The following is a 21,247-nucleotide window of genomic DNA, read 5'->3' on the forward strand; positions in this document are numbered from 1 at the left end:
CAAAGAACACGTCAGATTGGATATCAGGCGATTGTTGAGACGGATAAAAGAGAATAGTGTGATAGATAAGGTAGCAAGCGTGTTGTTCAAGTATGACAGCGATGAGATGAGGCGGAGAGCAAGGATTATGAATGATATGTTAGCAGAAAGGAGTGCAGTTTGTTAATATGTGTGGAATGAGTTTGAAGGACAAAGTGAACTGCATAGGAACGATGGACTTCATTTGAGTGGTTTTAGTGTGAGTTGCTTGGAGAGACTACTGCTGGAAGGTAGAGAAGTGAGTGCAGAGAATGAATCTGATCAAGTGGTAAGCGGTGTGGAAGAACGGAGACTAAGACAGGAGAGATTGAAGAGGTGGTTATGAATAAAGAAGTGAGTGGCATGAGTATGGAGAATGAGAGAACAGGTGTGTAAGACAGACAGGGAAACAGGGAGGCTCAGGGTGGACAGAGGAACATAGCATGAGAAAGGTAGATGCTCCAAGAGAATGTGAATGAATGCATGTGTAGACAAAAAGGGAAGGGGATGACCTGGGATCAAGGGAAAACAGTTGGATCTGAGGAAGGTTCGAAGATGAATAAGGAGAAAAAGAAATGGCTCGAGTTAAGCATGAAGAAGTCACATCAAATAAGTGTTATCAGTGGAACTAGCTATAGATCCAGGAATAAGCTGTTGTGTTTGTATACAAATGCTAGAAGTGTAAGAAACAAGGCAAATGAAATGGTTACATTACTTGAGTCTGTTCACCCAAAAATTATTGAAATAAAGTGAGACTGGTTGGATGAGGATGACATCCTGACAGGAACAGAGATGGAAGGGTATTATGTTTCATGAGGATAGAAAGGGTAAAAAGGGAGGGAGAGAGTGCTATTGATGATAAAGAAAGAGTTCTGTCCATACAAAGTAGAGATGCAAGAGCAAGAAGAAAGCAGTGCCAGTGGTTTTGAGGCAGTATGTTGTGAGTTAGAAGTGAACAGAATGAAATACTTAGTTGGATGTTGTTATAGACCTGGTAATATTGATGGTAGTGACTATGAAGCATTATGGAGGCAGCATAAGAGAAGTGATAATAACCAATTCCATGAGGATTACAAAAACCAAGCAAGGAGGGTGACTTTAGTTGGTAAGTGTGGCAAAAGTGAAGTATGAGCAGCAGTTAGCTAATGAAGTCAAAAAGAATGCTAGGGAGTTCTTTTGATATGTAAGCCAGCAAAAAAAAAAAAAAAGGATTATGGAAAGATGACATTGATTGAAAAAAAAAAATGGCATAAGGACAACTTCTGTGGAAGATATAGTGGAGATAATTAATGAGCATAATAATGATGATGGGGAGGAGAGACTGACTGTAAGTGAGCAAGAAGTGTATGGGTGAACTGAGAAAACTTGATGTTAATAAGGCTGTGGGACTTGATAATATGTCACCATGTATTCTGAAGGAATGTGCCAGGAAGTTGACATCTGCCTTGACATATTTTTTTAATGAGTCTTGCACTGGGTCAAGTTCCAAAGGAGTGGAAGGAGGAAGACAAGATTGTGCCACTTCATAAGGGAGGTGTTAGAACTCAGGCATCAATTTATAGGCCTATCTGTGTGTCAGGTGTTGTGGTTATGTTGCTGGAAAAGCTGCTGAGAACTAGGATCCAGAGTTGGGTTTTCAACAATGGTATTATCTTTGATAGACAGCATGGATTTGCTAAAGAGAGGTCATGTTTTAGTAATCTACTTACTTATTACAGTTGATAGATTACCACATGATAAGTTGATAGTCAAACTAGAGCAAATGGGTTGGATATTAGATTAGTGAATTAGATTGGAGACTGGCTATCTGAAAGGTATCAGCAAGTTGTGTATGGAGGAGCAATATCCAGGAAGAGGCTATTGCTCCCTAAGTCACTAGTGTGCCTCATGGATCTGTTTTAGGGCCATTGCTGTTTAACCTGTATGTTAATGATATTGGTGAAGATTTGAATGTGGATATTCAGTTGTTTGCAGATGATGCAAATTTGGGACAAACTATGAAGATTAGAGATATTGTTTCCTTTCAAGAAAATTTGAATAAATTGAGTGAATGGGCATGGAATTGGGATGCAAGTTCAATATTACAAAATGTAAGGTTTTAAAATTTGGGAAACAAAAATGGGTTAGTCCTTTCTTATATGCTTGGTGGGGATATATTGTTGGAAGTGGAGGAAATAAGAGATCTTGGGGTGATAGCAGATAAGGATCTGAAATTTAGGGGACATGTTGCCAAAATTGTGAGGACAACACAAAGAATTCTGGGAATGATGCAAAGAATAATGACTTGTAGAAGTAAGGAGAGGCTTGTTTCATTGCATAAGGTTCTGATTAGGCCACACATGGACTTCTCTGCACAGATTTGATCACATGGTTTCCAAAAGGACGAAGAGATGTTGGAAAAGGGTCCAGAGATGACTTACTAAGGTAGTTTCTGATCTCTGGAATGTTGAATATGAGGAAAGGTTGAGAATATGCAATTTATAGAGTCTAGTGAATAGGTGGAAGAGGGGATGGTATGATAGAGCACTACAAGTTAGTAAGGGGTTGTTATCGGATCATTGTTGGAGAGGTTTTTACAGCAAATGGTGGGAAATCAGGGGAGAATTAAGGCACAGTGATGAGCTATGTGTATGACAAAAAGGACCTCCTAGATGAGTTTTTGACTTCATGGAGTCTTGGGATAATAATAAAATGAGAACAGACTTGTCATACAAAAACCTCTTATATTTAAAATACAGACTTTCATGAATCTGGCGCTAACATCTGATGGCATTTAACATCATGTTGAATATTCATAGCTTACACAAGTACAATATGAGAATATATATCTATACTGTTAAGCAGAATTTAGTGAATCAGAGCAAAAAAGAAATCCCCACTATATATGGTAAAATGGTTCAGCAAAAGTCAATAAAATATAATGGAGCCAAAATATATTATTACTATTGCCATTATTATGTGACACCTCCAAGGAGTCCAAGGACTCATCATGGGAGGGCACTCTACTTCACTAAACACATCTCACCCTCTCCACTACTACTCTATTCTCACAACGCTACTACCATCAATACCATAAAAATTTTAAATTAACCAAAAACTTATCTGAAAATTATATCTAATTTGAAATATACACTTCATGTATAGATCTCCTACAGCAGTTCTCTCTCACACATACATGCATATAATACGATACATAATTAACTAGAAACTTATCTGACATTGCTGTATTGAAATCTAGTATGAAATTTTAGATTCTCTCCACATAATAATTACAACAGACTTTTAAAAAAATGCTTCAAGGGTAAGCCAGAAAAAGAAAAAAAAATAATATATATATATATATATATTTAGCATATGGTTTCAAGTATTGTAATTGCATATATATTTTATAGATGTAAAATGAGAACATTATTTAATAAGCATTTGTTTCCATCTTTTTTTTTTTACTCAATTGTTAACTGTTGCTAACCGCTGTAAATAAAGTGAAACTGAAATTCCTGATGTTTCAGTTTCACTTTTCGCCTTTACCTGTGTTGACTATGTTTCTCTGATACTGTGGCAATAGTAGAAACTGAAATTTTTGATATTTCAGTTTCACCTTTACCTGTGTGACTATGTTTCACTGATACTGTGACAATAGTACATTATATAATGCTATTCTGTAGTTATATGAGGATGATATAAACTTGCTCTTCACCTCTTCGTCCTTTTCCATTTGCAAATAGTACATTTTTATACATGATGTGCTGTTATCTTATTTTTTGCGCTCTCATAATTTAAAGGTAATCAGTTAGGTGTAATCTCTGTCTGTTAATCAGTTAAGAGAAATATCTTTGTTATCCATGTGGAGTTGGATGATCCAGACCATCATCTGGTCCTCCTCAAAAACTCTGTCGTGTGAAATAAATTGCTTCAATTAAGTATTTACCTGCTTTGTTTAGTCTGCAAAAAATTTGAACTGAATTGCATGCATGCAAACCCTACAGTTATTATTACTGATACCTTCCTGGAGTCTAAGACTAATCTCAGGAGGGCATTCTCTGTCAACTACACACAAAAAATCTGTCATCCATGGTATGGCATTTACCATCCACTAATTGACTCACCCACTACTTAGTCTGCTGTCCACTGATTCACTACATAATCCATTGTCACACATGCTGTACTATCTGCTGTCCCTTAATAGTATTTTTTTTTTTCTCTGTGTTGTTTGGCCTATATGCTGGATGAAAATCCTGAATATCTGGGAGGAGAAAAAACATCCCTATCCACATATTGTATGTATACTATGTGTATTTTTTCTCTCTTAAAACATATAAGTTTAATAACGGAGCATTTATAAACATTTAAGATTTTTACATTAGTTAACTATCTGGGTGGACATCATACATAGATCCTGTTTTTTGTTGTTGCTATTTTAAATTGTAAATGCACTATTGTTTTGGATTTGTATCAGGAATTATCTTTGGAGAGTTTAAACTAAGAACAATGAACAGCATACTTCAGTTTAACAGTGAAATGGAGTGAGGGAGTAGTGAGAGAAAGGATGATAGTGTCGAATCAGCTTATAAATATGGTATAATGACATTTGCAGCACCAGTGGAACAACTGCATTAGTCTAAGAGAAGATTATCTTAAAATAATTCGATGTGCTTGAAAAGTTTGTGTCAGGTCAAAAACTTTTCAGACAACCTTTGTAATGTAGCACTAATAGGTGTGATTATGGAAACTTCATATTCACCCTTGACATTAATATTATAAGACAATGAATTATGAGGAAAAAAAGGTTAATAGAGCATGATGTCTGGTTAAAACACTTCTGAAGCAGCCATTGCATAACATACAGATAAATAGGGTTGTAATGAAATGGATGAACAGAGAAACTAGATAAGCATTGGGCATAAAGAAGCTATGGAAGGGTTACAGGATAGCAGGTAGTGACCTGATGTATGAGGACTATTAAGGAATAAGTATGAAGAGAGAGACAGAATGATACCAACTTATCATTCTCTGCCTTCATTTCCTACACTTCTGCTGTTTGGAACAGTCTTTCCCAATGACTACAACCTTCAGGTTTTCAAAAAAAAAACACATAAACAAATTCCTCTCTTCTATCTATCTATATAACTTATCAACTTAGTCATTGGGAAAGACCTGTTCCAAACAGCAGAAGTGTAGGAAATGAAGGCATAGAATGGTAAGTTGGTTCAAAAAAAGGTAGTGAAAAGTGCAGTACATGAATGGCTAATGGACAACATTAGCCATTCTTGTTAAAGGAATTCCCAGGAATTCTTCTGCTGTGTGGTGAATGAGTGGAAGAATGATTATGGAAGTGTGACACTGGTGGATAAGGTGATGATAAAGTAACCACTACATCCTCTGATGAAGAAATGTATGCAAAGTCCAGATGGGAGAGAAATACTAGAGAGAGAGAGAGAGGAAGCAGATGAATCAGAGGTTATTAGTTATGCTTAATGTTAATAATGCAGGTTATATAATATATCATATGTTATTTTTAGCAGATGTACAAAGGAGTTGACTATACATTTGGCCTTGTTAATTTAATCAGACTTGTAGTTGGGTTAATCCCATAGTAGTGAGAGGAATGCAGAATAGTTCCACTTTGCTTCCAATGCACACATAACTGACAATGGCAAATGCCCCCCAGTCATTCCAACTACCCAACATATAATGCCCCTATATCCTTTTGCCAAAAAGATATCATAAACCCATTGTCTAAATTAGATACAAAAAAGTCTCCTGGCCCTGAGGGCATTCCTCCAATTGTCCTGAAGGTGTGTGTGTGCACCAGAACTGACTCCTATCCTATGCCATCTGTACATGCTCTCTTACTCCATTGGTATATATCCCAAAGCCTGGAAACTGGCCTATATTCAACCCATTCCTAAAAAGGGTGACAAATCACTGCCATCTAACTACCGTCCTATCTCACTCACTTCAGTCCTATCTAAAGTGATGGAGAAAACCATCAACTCTCAACGCCTAATCTACCTTGAAGGTATCCGGCTATTAAGCAACCACCAGTACAGATTCCATCGAAGTAGATCAACAGGAGATCTACTCTCATACATCACCCATCACTGGACAAAAGCCATGGAGAAATTCGGTGAATCCCACTTGATATCTCTAAAGCCTTTGACCTAGTCTGGCACAAAGGCTAAGCAAACTCCCATCATTTGGACTGTCTCAGGATTTCTGCAGATGGATTACCAGCTTCCTGTCTGGACGCACACTATATGTGATGGTAGACGGCTCCTTATCCTCTCACCATCCAACTAATGCTATGGTTCCACAAGGTTCAGTTCTCTTGCCAACCCTCTTCCTTCTATATATCAATGACCTACTTCAGTTGACCTCTAACCCAATACACAGTTTTGCAGATGACAGCACATTACACTCCTCCCTTTCATTTGACAAACCCTACTCTACACAGCTCACCTCAAACCACAGAACATCAATTACCACTGCCCTTAATTCCTACCTCCAAGCCATCCTCCAATGAGGCTCAGATAACCTCGTCAACTTCAACACTAGTAAAACTCAGTTTTATCTTATTTCTCACAAAAAAGAACCATTTTTCCCCAGCATTGTTTATGATAATACTCAAATTTCCAGACATTATGAGATTTCTCTTCTCGGAATTACCCTGACATCAAGCCTCTCCTGTCGTAAACACATCACAGCATCCTCAGCTTGCAAAAAACTAGGTTTTCTCTTTCGCTCAAGATGCTACTTCACCTCTAAACAGCTGTTAACATTATACAAATCACAAATCCACCCAGCTATCGAATACTGCTCTCACTTTGGAGTGGGGCTCCTAAAAGTTCCCTCAAAATGCTTGACTCAATACAGAGGAGCAATTAGACTGATAATGACCCATCTCTCACCAACTTGCTCCCCTCACTTTCACATAGATGCTTGGGCTCTGCAATTTGTATATTTTATAAATATTTCCATGGGAAATGTTTATCTGAAACAACATCAATAATACCTCCACTCTGTACTAAGCCCATTGGAACATGCACAGCTGTTACCCAACATCCTTTCACAGTACACCTTGAAACCCACAGAACAAGTTTCTTTTCCTCCTCCTTCATCCCTGCCACTGCGGTACTGTGGAACAGTCTTCCCTCTGACGTATTTCCCAAGGAATACAACATACAGGCTTTTAAATCAAATGTAAACAAGTTTCTCCTTTCCCAACCCACCACCTGTATATGGTACTAATGTACTATAGGTTGACCAGCCAACCTCTCGTATATGGGCCCAACATTTAAAAATAAATAAAAAATAATAATAAAAAAAACCTTCACAAGAGTAGTACCAAGACAGAGGCTTCCAGGTATAGCCTTTTTATCAGTTGTAGTTTTGGGGTTGGAGCACTTGGTTACTGCTAGATTACAGGACTAAGTTGATAGGAATAAGTTTCTGTATGAAGGTATCACTATTTGTAAAGGTAGTTTTTGCTATAGCAATCTATTTCTATTTTATGATACAGTGCTGGATAAAGAAGATTGATATACACCAATATATTTTGAACTATGTGAAGGCGTTTCAAATATTGCTACATGTTTAGTTGCGTAAGTTGAGGAAGATAGATATATTATTATTATTCACACCTCCATGGGAGTCTAAAGACTCATCGTGGGAGGTCCTTCCTAGAAAACACAAAGTCTATCATATTACACCTTGAACTCATTGACTGTTCATGCTCTCACCACTCTATCAGGCAATGCATTCCATGATATGAAGATTAATTTTCTGATAAATACTAGCAACTTGCATATGGAGCCAATGTCCCAGAAAAGGAAAATACCCAATTCTATTCTTGCCTAGTGAACCAGATTCTGTCCACTCCTACATATTGCTAGTGTATGCATCTGCACTCCAACTGATAGGTAATGAGTTTGAATCCTGCTGCAGCAATAGAAGTTGGTGAATATCATTAATGGAAGGTGAGTTTGTTGCCAGTTCATGTTTGAACTTGAGAGCAAGGTTTGGAATATTTAATGATTAACCTACCTGTAATAGTTAGTATATAGTACTAGTATATACTAACCCACTATAGGTGTGAAGCGAATCTGACCCACTTATAGTGAGTCAGATTCGCTTCACACTTGATATTCATTTTACATCTGATCCCATTCATGTGGGTTAGATTCACCTTAAGAAAATCAAAAATCCTTTTCCTCCAACAAGAAAATGCATGTGGCTCTGTATTTGGAGGGGGGGGGGGTCAGGTAGTTAGCGATGGAACTGTTCTTCCACCCAGCATATAGCCTATACTTGGTGGAAGCCGATTATCTGTTGGTCTGATTGATGGCTCACTTTTCTGCATGGATGGCAGTTTGTTAATGTAGAGATGGGTGTGAAATTTTGTTTTCAACAAGGCACACTGATTCTAATTTAAAAAGGAAAAAAATGCTGGTTTAAAAAGAGAGTAAATAACATTGAAATTATAGATACTGCAGCTCTTAAATAAGATGAACGATTACCATATTTTTTTACTCTTATGTTATAATCAGATGAATGTAGTTCATTCTTCTCTATGAGAAATGCAATTTGTACGTGCTGTTTCAAAATATATATACTTGTGAATATGATGTGATGAAAAAAGATGCAGATTCATACCTACATGCATATTGCACTTTCACTTCTTCTACAATCTTTCAATAGCACTTTTAAACTCATTTGTACCGCTCAAGATGTATGTTTATACAAATCATCTGATAAATGATGGACAACTTTATTGTTGTCAATGTATTATTTTTATTTTTATAATTTATTGCATCCACAAGAGGTAGAAGAACTTATAGTACATCAGTGACATTCAAGTCGAGGTTAAGAAAGAAGAAATATGTTAATCTCCCAACTGGCTATGATGTCTATAGACGTCAAACTAAATCTGGATACGATTCTGTAACACCCGTTGAATAACATGGATAAGAAGTGCAATTTGGTCTTACTATTCATCCACCTCAGCCGGTAAGGAGGTTAAGGCTATTACAGAGGACAGAGCTAGATGGAATAAAAGAGGAAGAGAAGATACAGGTTTGGTTTGAAGTTATATTGAAAAGGAATGTTGGACAGCTGCACTGCACTTGTTTTAGCATACCAAGAGAAATTCAAGGAATAATGGTTGCTAGTGCAGTGCAGCAGTGTCCATGGAAGACCTTTAGAAAAGACAGAGCTGAAACAATGTCTGCGAGATAGTGGAGAGCACTCACCCACCTATAATGTGCACATACCACCCTCAACATGTGTACAGTATTCTATGGATGCATCAGCATAAGCTGAACATGTAGCTAGTGTTCTTGATGTAAGCAACCTGTGGTAAGTTGAGTCGTTTTTTTTTTTTTTTTCATTCACTACTTTGGTACACCTTGCATTGAATCAAGACCTGGAAAGTGGACAGCAATTTTGTGTGGAATGAGGAATAAAGGGCCTTCATGCTGGTTAGGATAAGTTTGGGGACTTGCTCAAGCAGGTGTTTGGATGAAGATGAGTAAAGAAGAGGCAATTTGACATTCTCTGGCAATCAGCGTGAGATCTGACCAAAGCATAGGTGCCATCCTTGTGGCAAGAGGAATTGTGCAATGTCTAATTTTGAAAAGTGAATCTTGACTGTGATTGACGCAGTTGCAATTTGGGTTTCTCTCAATAGAAGGAGGTTAGTCTGCCTACTGATGATTTGTGCATTTTGTGGAATTTTTTGTCTAAGATGAAGTATGTTCAATAAATGGGGTTAAAATTTTAGCTGTTTGGCTAACTTAAAAGAGGTGAATAGCATTCACTGTGGGATAGAGAGGATTACTGGGTTTATGAATTTTAGTTTCTTATTCATCCAAATCCTTTTCTTTCCCTCCCAGTTCCAGGTGTTTGCAAGGTGTTTTGTTCTCGAAAATTATCATATTACTGTCAAACTGGGAGATGTCAGCTGCTAACAGCAGCTGTTATCTCCCAGTTTGAGTAACATGTGGTTCATCTGCAGTATCTATATTCAATGTTATTTACTCTTTTTAAACCACCATTTTTTTTTTAAATACTTTTTGAAATACAACTGTTGCCATAACTAGGATTAGTCAGGTCTAGCATGTTTTTAGATATCTTGCACAGAATCAAATGGGGAAAAACTACTTTGCTTCACAAATACTAACTTTTTTTTTTTAAGAATCAGCAACAGTTTTTTAAAAAACAAAGAAATTTAAATAAATATGGTTATGTTAAACTTTCCAAGGTTAATTCTTACCTCCTGCTCAACAGCTAAGGCCAGTCCGCCCCTTTAGGCTTACTGTCTGTTTTGTTTTTGTGTGCTTTTACAATTTTAAGATTGTATCCCTGATGATGTCTCTGTGATAGAGACAAAATAGGTTATGTGAAACTTTTGTTTAATTATTTCTATGTGCTGTGTTTATTCCATTAAACCTAAGTATAGGAATTGGAAGACTTCTATTTAGTATTATTGTGAAATCAGTGATTTCCCAGAAACGGGATGCTTATTATTTTTACATGTTATTAATGTTATATATGTTTAAATTGTAGGATATAGATCAGAAAGCTGTCATCCTTGATATTCGTAATATGCTTCGAAAAAATAAAGATTATAAGGATGTTTATGCTATCCTTAGTGCCAAAGTTCCAATTGTGAAGTTTTGTCATATGTCATCTGGACTTAAAGGAGATATCAGCCTTTATAACTTGTTGGTATGATCTTTTTAATTTAATCCATTGAACTTGGAAAAATTCAAAATAACAAAATTGTAATTTTTTTTTCCCCTTCATAGTGGTAAAATGGTCCATTTCTTCTCATTTCAACTGAGGGCATTTTTGAGTTGAAGAGCAAAATTGATTATATCTTTTTGAAGGAGATGACTTTTCTTCTCAAAAGGTTAATCAACATTTTACCATTATAAAGTGTAGAAAAGAATTACAATTTTCTATATTTCAAAACATATAGAAAGGAAATTATAATCTTATTTTGTAAAGACTTCAGGGATAGGTGCATTTAAAATTGGTTATTTATTGAGAGAGAGAGAGTAGAGATGCTATTATAGATATATTCCTTAGGTTTGCCTCTTCATTGGTTACTTAGTCACCTTCTTATCGCAGTCTCTAATCCATCTCAACTTTTCTTCCTTCCCAGATCTGGTTTCAGATACTTTATCTCCTTCATTCAAATTATACCTATCCTCCCATTCCCTTGGGAAAGAAAAATTTAAGTCCTATATCATTATCTTGTTCTCAACTGACACCTGTATTTAGGTCACCTATGGTTGGCTCATTTCAGTTTTTAAAATTAGTGGATAAGTGAAAAAGTACTAGCTGTTGCATTTAGGAATGGATTTTTTTTTTTTTTTTTTGGTCACTTAGTTCAAATGATAGGAGGTTGGTTGGTTATCGTACAGAAGGAGGGAGATGTCATTGCAAAAGCAGGCCTAAGGATAGCCCTTTTATTGGTTATCTAGACACCTATCTCAGGTTCTTATTACAGTCTCTAATCCAGGCTACCAATTCCCCCCCCCCCATGAAAACCAATAGCTGCATCTGGGTCCATTATAGGCCCTGATGATTTTGTCTGACCATTGTATGTTCTCTGGACAATTTATTAGTTAGCAGGAAGAAAAATTCCTGCCATACACACCGTCAGTTAAAAAGTTTATTTTAATCTGAAATGAAATACCTCACATATTAGTGATTGGAATGCAGCCTAGGTCTTTTTTGACTTCAGAACATTCGTTACAGCATCCATCTATTCCATGGCTCTTTGGAGATACTCAAACAGTAGTAGAATTTGAATAATGGAAGAGCATTTAGATGACTTACAGCAATATTTTTATTGCATTCGTATATCCAGAACCATTAACAGGTTATTTTGTTCATTACAAAAGAAAAAATTAGAACACAAGCTCAAGTATTAAAATGTAGCAATCATAGACACGTGTTAACAGAGAATAAGCGATCCAGGTGACTGAATAATAGATACTTTTTTAAAATCATAATTTCTGAATTTAGAAAAAAAATCTTTATTAAGTCAGAATTATTATTACCATCATAGGTATCTCATTGGAGCCCAGAGACTCATTGTGGGCGACATATTAACTTTTATACACACAAAACCTATCATACCTCTTCTTAAACTCATTCGCTGTCAAGGCACTTGCAACTAATTCTGGCAATTAGTCTGCATGTCCTTTCTTTCTAATGACATTCTTAAAATTTAGTTGGATTCTTAAAATGCAACTTCATTGGGTGATTGCTAGTTCTCTCTCTGTTTGTCATGTATTGAAAAATTTCCTTTGTGCCAATCTTATAAAACCCCTTTAATAGCTTATAGTTTCTGTCATGTTCCCTCATTTCTGCCTATCAGTGAATCCGTGTGTACTACGTGCGTGTTACCTATCAGTGAAACTGTGTAACCCACACATCTTCAACCTGTTCTCATAGGCAGCATTCCACTTTATTCGCTCATTTCTCAATCCTCTACAACCCCCTGATCCCTAAGAAACCCAGGTGTAATCTGTAATCATTAGTCAAATATTGCCAAATCATATAAAGATAAGATTGTAAAGAGGAATAAGAACTTCCTTATCTTTACCTATTAGTGCATTTTTCAACATCCAAGTAATCATTTGAGCTATTTTAATGTTTGCAGTATGCCTCCTGAACTTCAGCTCTCTCTTTCCGTCAGTACTTCTAAGTCACTAGCTTCATCCATTTCCTGAATCCAGTACCATTAATGTGATACACATTATTAATGTGGTATTGTTAAAATGTGTTTGTTTGTTCTCTTACTTTATTTTTGTTTAATATCTATACCTTAATTTGTCTTGTATGATTACCAATTGAACTTCCTTGTCACTTTATTGTAAGCTAAGTTACTTCTATTTTATGGCCACAAATAATAAGAATCACTTGTGCAAGATGTCAAGAATCAGTCTCTTTGTCTGATTTACTGGTGTTTATTCTAGATCACATTTTGGAAAATTTATTTGTTAGTCAGCTGTGCCACCAAAATTCTAGGATAAAAGTAGTATCTCCCTCCAAAGAATAGAACACCCAGTATGACACACAGCTCCATCCTTTCTACTTATCTCTATACCAAATTACAAATATTTCTTACTCTGCAGTCATGGCAATATCTACTTTAAGACACACTGGTTCGATTTTATGAGTAGTGCATTAGACTTAGAAATCAGGCAAGTTATTTTGATAAGAAAACAATTTATTCATCACTAAGAAAGAATTACACAAATGACACAAATTAATCTGACTTAAATCTAATATGTACGTTATATCTACCAACTCAATATAAGTTACACGATCAATTCTCACAATCATCTGAATCTCAGCAGAACTACTTGTCTAGAATCATCAACATATATAACTTCAGCCTTAAGTAATGACTACAAACTATAAAATACAATTAGAATCACAATACAATTCAGCTAGGCTTTCTCTTACATAGAGTAAATTAAGTCAATTGTTAGCACAAGGCCTAAAGTCCTGTAACTCTAATTTTAAAGCAGTTTCATTCAATACAAACCACCGTCACAATCTAAGTTTCTTTCTGACAAAAATAATGGAAAGTTCTTACTATTCATGAAGTTTGGTCCTCTATAGCTGCTTATCCCTTCTTGTTTCTGTTAGACTTTGTCACTGCACCTGAACATCCTTTACGTAATTTGCAAGACTTCTTTCCTACTATCGGCAGGTTCTTCTGGCCTTTGCTTCGTGAATATAGGTCTCCGAATAGGATAGCAATTCATCACCCATGATTCTATTGAAGCTCAGCTGCCGTTAACGATCATCATACTTTCTTTCAAACTCCTCGGCTTACGTTGACCTTGATACCGGCATGAGTCCGAACTCTCTTGTCAGAACTCCACATGACCTCATAACTTCATGCTGACCCATGAATGGGAACTGCACACCAGATCTACTCGAACTTCAAGAAAAAGGCCCGACAAGACCCAGCAAACTGCTATTTATATGGTTCCGATGACCTTCGTTTTTCTTACGTCATAATCCCTTGGGACCCTTGATGTTCTGCACCCATCACCCTCATCGATTGGTGCACTCAGACAAGAAACCCCCCGTGTAATGTCGACCTTCGCATTTGGAGTGGCCTCAGGTCATGATTTAATCCCTTAATCTGTCTGGAATTTTAGTTGACTAGAGGTATACTTAGACACATTTTATCTTATACTTATTTTCCTTTGTTCTTTTACAAAACCCTTTGAGGTGACAATATTCAGTAATATACAAAAAATATTATTTCCAAATTAAAAAATATGAATATTTCTCCATTAACTCACAAGGATTTTTTGTTTACCAGTAAAATCGGTATGCAAGAGGTTTTTGAATAAAGTTCCTTGAATACACGATTTTACAGTGTAACCTTCACATCCTGAAGTGCATCACCTTACATTTTGCAACATTAAATTTATAATCATTATCCTTCGCCCGTATGCCAGTTTATTTAAATCATGATAAAGGATGTTTATATCACCTTTATCAACTATTTCCATCCACTGTTTTGTATCATCATCCACAGCAGCAAATAATTGAACATTTCCCCTTAAATCTTTCCTATATCATTATTATACAAATTAGAGTAATGACTACACAACTCTGAGGCACTCCACTAGTTACTCTCATTCTCCTGGATTACATTTAGCCATATAATACTCTCTGGCATCTGTCTGTCAGCCATTCCCTCCCATCAATGCTACCAGCTTCATATCCATTCCATTTACTCCAAATTTTTTAATAATTTTCTTTATGTAAAACTGGTATTTTGTAAAATGTCTTTCAGAGTCCACCAGTATCATGATGTAGCCATTTCCCTCATCTAATTCTGCTGCCACCGTATTATAAAATATGAATATATTACTAATGCAGGACATACCTTTTACAAAGTCGTGCTGTCTCCACCAGAGTATAGTATTCCTATCCACTCATTGTTGGATTTTACTTTAACTTTTCCAATACTTTAACAACTATTCCTGATATATTAATTGGGCTGTAGTTTGCTACTTCAGTCTTTGACCTTTATGGAATGGAACTATGCTATACACTTTCCACTTCCTCAGAACTTTGCTAGAGCGGAGATTTAAATTGAACTTAAATTGAATGCCAGCTCTCTTGCATATTCACATGGTACACATGCTAAAAAGAGTTCCCTCCCCTACCTCGTATATTTCTGTTTCAACAAGTTGTAAATATTTTCTATTGAAGAATCTGAAATAATTTTGGAATTTCTTCAAAATTTAATTTTTATTGTTAGTTTTAATCGCTGAATTTTTTAATGCTGAAGATAAAATACTATTCAACAAGAATTTACTGTCTTTAATATTAAATAAAGTAAAGAATGTGAAATCATTTTGGAATTTTAATAAATTCAAGTTTATGTTTTAATCTCTATGAAGAAGATTTTTACTCTCAGTGTTTAGTATTTTCACAAGGGTTCAATTCCGATTGGTGCAATGACTTTTAATTGTTTTCTTTAGAATCCGAAAAATCACTGACTCAATACCAGATACAAGAAATATACACATTTTAATAAAACTAAATCAAAAATGACTGGATCCAAGGACTTCTAAAATAAATCTACATTTTAGAGATTTTCTTATCCAAAATTATTAAAATCATTCATTCTCGGACTTGTTCTATTATTGGATTTTGACATATGCTTAATCACGTCTTCCAAACTAAACATGTTGTTTTCATAACAACAAAAATGTTCATCAGAGTCAGGTCTTTGTTAGGGCTTTTCTGAAAATATAAAAATTTTCTTCTTCTTTTCCATGGGATCCTTTTTTTTTTTTATCTCCCTTATGTAGCACACAATATTATTACTCCTGGCTCACTGATGTATAAATATTTCTTACCTCTTGCAGTTCTATTTTATACACAATTTACTATACCAGAGAAAAAAAAAAGTTTCTACTACTCCATAAGCAACAGATCTAAGTTGAGCTAATTCTGTCACCTTTTCCAGTAGAAATAACAAATAGGTCTGGCATCCTTAACACAGATGAAACTTTCCAATCAGCATTTCCTTGAATATTCAGTTAGAACATTGACTGCAATATCTTCTTTTGTTTACTAAATACTTGTTGACGGTCTCAACTCCTCCAGTTTAAAGACTTGCAGTTCTTCGATTCCTTTTCGGAATCTTCTATTAATATTCTTCCGACTGTTATGTAAAACTTTAAAACTTCCTGAGAGCAAAATTCCCCAGTCTGCATTCTTAAACTTCCATTAGCTCTCTCTCTCTTGTTTTTCTCTCGATACCAAACACACTCTCTCTGTCAGCTGTCAATCACCCATCAAGCTCCTTGGTGAGCATGTGCACTCCATGTTAATGGCAATTGAGAAGTTAAGTATAATGGCTGACATGTCTCTGTTAGCATAACGAGAATGTCTTTTCAAAACACAACATTTAATAATTTTAAATTACAATAACAAGATTGCAAGTAATACAATTATCAGAATCTAGTAAGTACATAAAAACTTCAAATGTTTTACATTTCAATTTGACAATAATAATATCAATAATGGGCACATTGTAAGTGCCGATATATGTGTTATGAAACCAAAACTAATAATATGTTAACATAAACAATTTGTAAAAATATTCATCATTTTAAATTATGATTATTTTTTTCACTATACACCCATTGTTGGATTTTACTTGAACTTTTCCAATACTTTAACAACTATTCCTGATATATTAATTGGGCTGTAGTTTGCTATTTCTGTCTTGGAGCCACTTTTATGTAATGGAACTATGCTATACTCTTTCCACTCCCTCAGAACCTTGCTAGAGCAGAGACTTAAATTGTACAATTTCATGAGAAGCAATGCCAGTTCTCTTGCACATTCACATAGTATACATGGTGACATGCCATCCAGTTCCACCGCTGTATTGACATTGATCTTTTTCAATATGCTAAACATCTGTTCATTTACCTCAATTTTGACGTGCATTTGACTATTTATTTAGACTTAGGTGCTAGTTTGAACTTATTACAGGGTTTAATGGAATAAATATATACAGCACATAAATAATTAAACTACATGTTTAATCACTCTTATGTTTATTATCAGTCACTGAGACATCATCAAGGACAGAATATTAAAATTGCACAAATAATAAGTGGAAAAGATTAGACCGAAAGCCTAAAGTCCTATCAGTGGCACCCTCTACAGATGCTGTTGGCTAGCTTTAGTGGGAGGCCTGAGAATTAAAGTTTCCTAAATCTTGAGAAGTTTAATAAACTATATTTATTAAGATTAGGTCAGTTTTTAATTCTGCTGCTGATTCTAAAAAAAGTGTTTCAAATTTGTATTTTTTGTATTGAAGTATAGTAGTTTTTTCCATTTGATTCTCCATGAGACATGTTCAACAAACCCTGACTGACCATACTTATGGTGACAGATGTATTTTTTTATGTTCTTCTAGGTGGATTTTAGCAAATCTTCCACTTTCCCCATAGTAAGATAAGTTGCCAGAACAAGCAGCTTTTTAAACACCTGGAAACCATATAGGATCTTTGGGAGAATGGGTAAAAAAACTAAATTATTCTTTTTTTTTTTTAGAGTTCTGGAACTCTAAAAAAAAGTACAATCTATTTTTTCTGAGGTTTCCTGGTTATAGGAACAATGATAGCATTACTATAGTTAGCATGTTGAAAGGGATGTGAGGAACAATTAATTTATTGATTTCTTTGGCATTGTAGAAAGTGGGCAGGAAAGTCTGGTGAATAACAGATAATTATGTGCTGTATTTATTCCGTTCAACTCCATAATGAATTTGACATGCACCTGTGTCACATCAGCAACTGCAAAATCTTCACCTGAATGATATATATACCTTGGAAAAGTGATCTCTTAGCAACTCAACTATTTCTTTTGCCCCCCCCCCCCATCACCTTCTTACTATCAGCATTTGTTCAAGTCATCCTTCCATAATCATATTTCCACTTACTTGCTACATTACAAAAAAAAAAAAAAAAAAAAAACGCTCTTGGATTTCCTTTGCCTGCTCAGCTAATTTTCTCTCATAATCTGATTTGGCCAACTTAAAATGTTAGTTGCCTGGCTTGCATTAACATCCATGGAGATCTGATGTTAATAATAATCATAATAATATTATTCTACCCAACTACCCATTCTAACCTATGGATCACAAACATGGTCACTAACAACTAAATAAGCGACCAAGCTAAAAACATGCAAAGCGCAATAGAAAGAAGTATGTTAAACATCAGAATGATAGAAAAATAAGAACCCTAAAAATAAGACAGAGAACAAAAGTCACTGACCTCATAAGAACAGTAAAATCCCTAAAATGGAAATGAGCAGGACACTTGATGAGAAAACAAGATGATTCATGGGATAAACTTGCCACTTACTGGACAGAAGACCAGATGGAGAGATGAACTTATTCTAACAGCAGGACCAACCTGGTTGAGAACAGCTCAAAATAGAGCCAAATAGAATAATATGGGGGGGGGGGGCCTTTGCCCAGCAGTGGGATTCTAAAGGCTGACAACAACAATAACAGTATTTCTTTTCCTTTTATTCATCATCATCATCATCAAATTCCTGACATGTACCCTCAAGGGGTGTACAGGCTATGACAGTACTACATGAAAAAATTACATCATTACTAACTTCCTATCTACAATTTTCCTCCAAATCAGTCTGTTACTTGTCAAGACTCCAACATTATCAGATCTTATATTTCTATTGTCTAAGGCACTTTGTACCGTATCCATCCACCTATATCTTGGTCTTCCTCTGGGTCGTTTTGCTGCCAACCTGGCAGAGAACACTTGTTTTGCTAATCTTTCCTCTCCCATTCTATTTAAGTGATCATACCACCTGAGATTAGCTCTGCTAATGCATTCCTGGATGCTGACAATGTCAAGTTCTTTCCTAATATCCTCATTTTTAATATGATATTGCCATTGATGCCATCTGTTCATGCTTCTAATCTTTCTCAGGACTCTCATATCTGTGGTCTCTAGTCTTTGGTCAAGTGTTTTACTTCTGACCCAGCTATCAGATCCATAAGTTAAAACTGGTTTGAACACTGTCTTGTATACAGCTAATTTAGTGTTCCGACTAATTTCTCTCTTATTCCATATGAATTTATTCAATTGACTTCCCACCATACCAGCTTTGCTGATTCTGTTGTCTATTTCTATATTTAATTTACCATCTTCAGTAAAAATTGTGCCTAAGTAGCTGAAATGTTTTACTTGTTCCACAGGTTCTCCGTTCAAAATGCAGTTGACATTTTCAGCAATTCTACCTATTTTCATTGCTTTGTCTTTTTATTGCTGACTTTCATACCATATCTATTACAACAGCCATTCAATTTAGTCAGAGAATCTTGCAGACTTGTAGCGGATTTATTTAGAAGTATAACATCATCCGCATGTATAACATCATAAAGCAAAGAGCAGACATTAACATCTCCAATTTTGATGTCAGGTTTAATACCAATTTCCTTCATAATGTGATCCATATCGATAATGAATAACAGAGGGGATAATGTACATCCTTGTCTCACACCAGATTTAACATTAAACCATTTTCCTGTACTGCCTTCAATTCTAACTGCTGATTTACAACTCAAATAAAGACAAAGTATTGCTTGATATAATGCCCCATTGACACCATATAACTGCAGCATATTGAATAGCTTCTCTCTCTTGGCACCTTGTCATATGCCTTTTTCAAATCGACAAAACTTAAATACAGATCTTTGTTATATTCCCACGCTTTCTCGACTATTTGTTGTAAAGTGAAGATCTGATCCTGACAGCCTCTATTTGGCCTGAATCCAGCTTGTTCTTCACCAAGCTTTTCTTCCACAATTCTTCTCAACCGTTTCTCAAGTATACTTGCATAGATCTTGCCAGGAACACTCAGTAGGGAAATACCTCTGTAATTCTCACATTCAGTTTTATTTCCCTTTTTATATATGGGTACTATGAGAGCTCTACTCCAATCATCGGGAATTCGTCCCTTTGTCCAGGCTTTCTGAACTAAGCAGTGCAGCCACTGTAACACTTTTATACCACCATACTTCAGCATTTCTGGTCGAATATCATCTACTCCTGCTGCCTTTCCACATTTCAAGCCTTTGGTGGCTTTTTCTACTTCAAGTATGGATATGTATTCCTGACTGCATGCCTGGTCAGTGTTTTTTATCACTGTGCTGTCATCATTGCTTGTTTCATTTAGCAGTTTTTCAAAGTAATTACTCCATACTTCAAGGATATCTTTTTCTCCTGTTTTCATGTCACCTTTATCATCTCTAACTCCTTTTACAGCACTCTTTCCTCCATTCCTAAGCTTCTTCAACAACCTCCAGAATATTTTGCCACCTTCTTGATATTTATTTTCTATATTCTTGCCAAAGTCCTCCCATGACTTTTGTTTAGCTAGTTTTGCACACTGTTTAGCTTTCTTACATTTGTCTCTGTGTTCTGTAAGAGTAAAAGCTGACTTATTTGCCAGCAACTTTTGATATGCTTTCTTCTTTTCCTTCATTGCCTCTTTAACTTCCTGTGTCCACCAGGGAGTTCTGATTTTTTTATCCTTGCACACAACCTCACCACATTCCTCTCTGGCAGAATCAATCAATGTTTTCTTCAGAGTTTGCCACTGAATCTCCAAGGTTTGATTCCTGTTCTCAAACTCTTTCATTTTCTGTTCAATAATCTTTCTGTATTTTAGTCTACAGTTCACATCTGAGAGCTGCTCAACTTTTATTCGCTTTAAAACTTTCTTACATGTTATTCTTTTCAATATGAAATTCAATTTTATCCTGCTCAAGACTAAATAGTGATCACTTCCAATTTCAAATCCTCTGTACACTCTGGTGTCCTGCACCAGGGAAAAAACATCACTATCAACAATAACATAGTCAGTGACACTTTTCTTATTCCTAGCCTCTTCTCTCCATGTGAATTTTTGCCCATTTTTATGTTGGAACATGGTGTTAGTAATAACTAGTCCATGTCCTGAGCAGAAATCCAACAGATATTTGCCATTATTATTAGCTTTGCTCTTTTCTACAAATTTTCCCAAAATGTTTTTGTATGTCTCACGATCATTTCCTACTCTGCTATTTAGATCCCCCAACAAGGACCAACTTTTCCTTTTTCATTGTGTCAGTTGCTTTTTC

General features: G+C 35.6%; 1 protein-coding gene across 13 annotated transcripts in view; it reads left to right on the forward strand.

The window, feature by feature from the left end:
• LOC150093031 (terminal uridylyltransferase 4-like) overlaps positions 1–21,247 on the forward strand; it is a 621,373-nt gene that overhangs the window by 430,955 nt on the left and 169,171 nt on the right. For 11 of the 13 annotated variants that reach the window (XM_090413455.1, XM_090413456.1, XM_090413454.1 and 8 more), the window contains one exon: positions 10,582–10,743. The exons of the other annotated variants lie outside the window; for them this stretch is intronic. In XM_090413455.1, the coding sequence (XP_090269581.1) occupies positions 10,582–10,743 (162 nt within the window). The remainder of the gene's footprint in view (positions 1–10,581; positions 10,744–21,247) is intronic. 13 annotated transcript variants of the gene reach the window in all.

Source organism: Typopeltis vanoorti, chromosome 24 (assembly GCF_054136105.1).
Source record: "Typopeltis vanoorti isolate ZY-2024b chromosome 24, IOZ_Tvanoo_1.0, whole genome shotgun sequence".
NCBI lineage: Eukaryota > Metazoa > Arthropoda > Arachnida > Uropygi > Thelyphonidae > Typopeltis > Typopeltis vanoorti.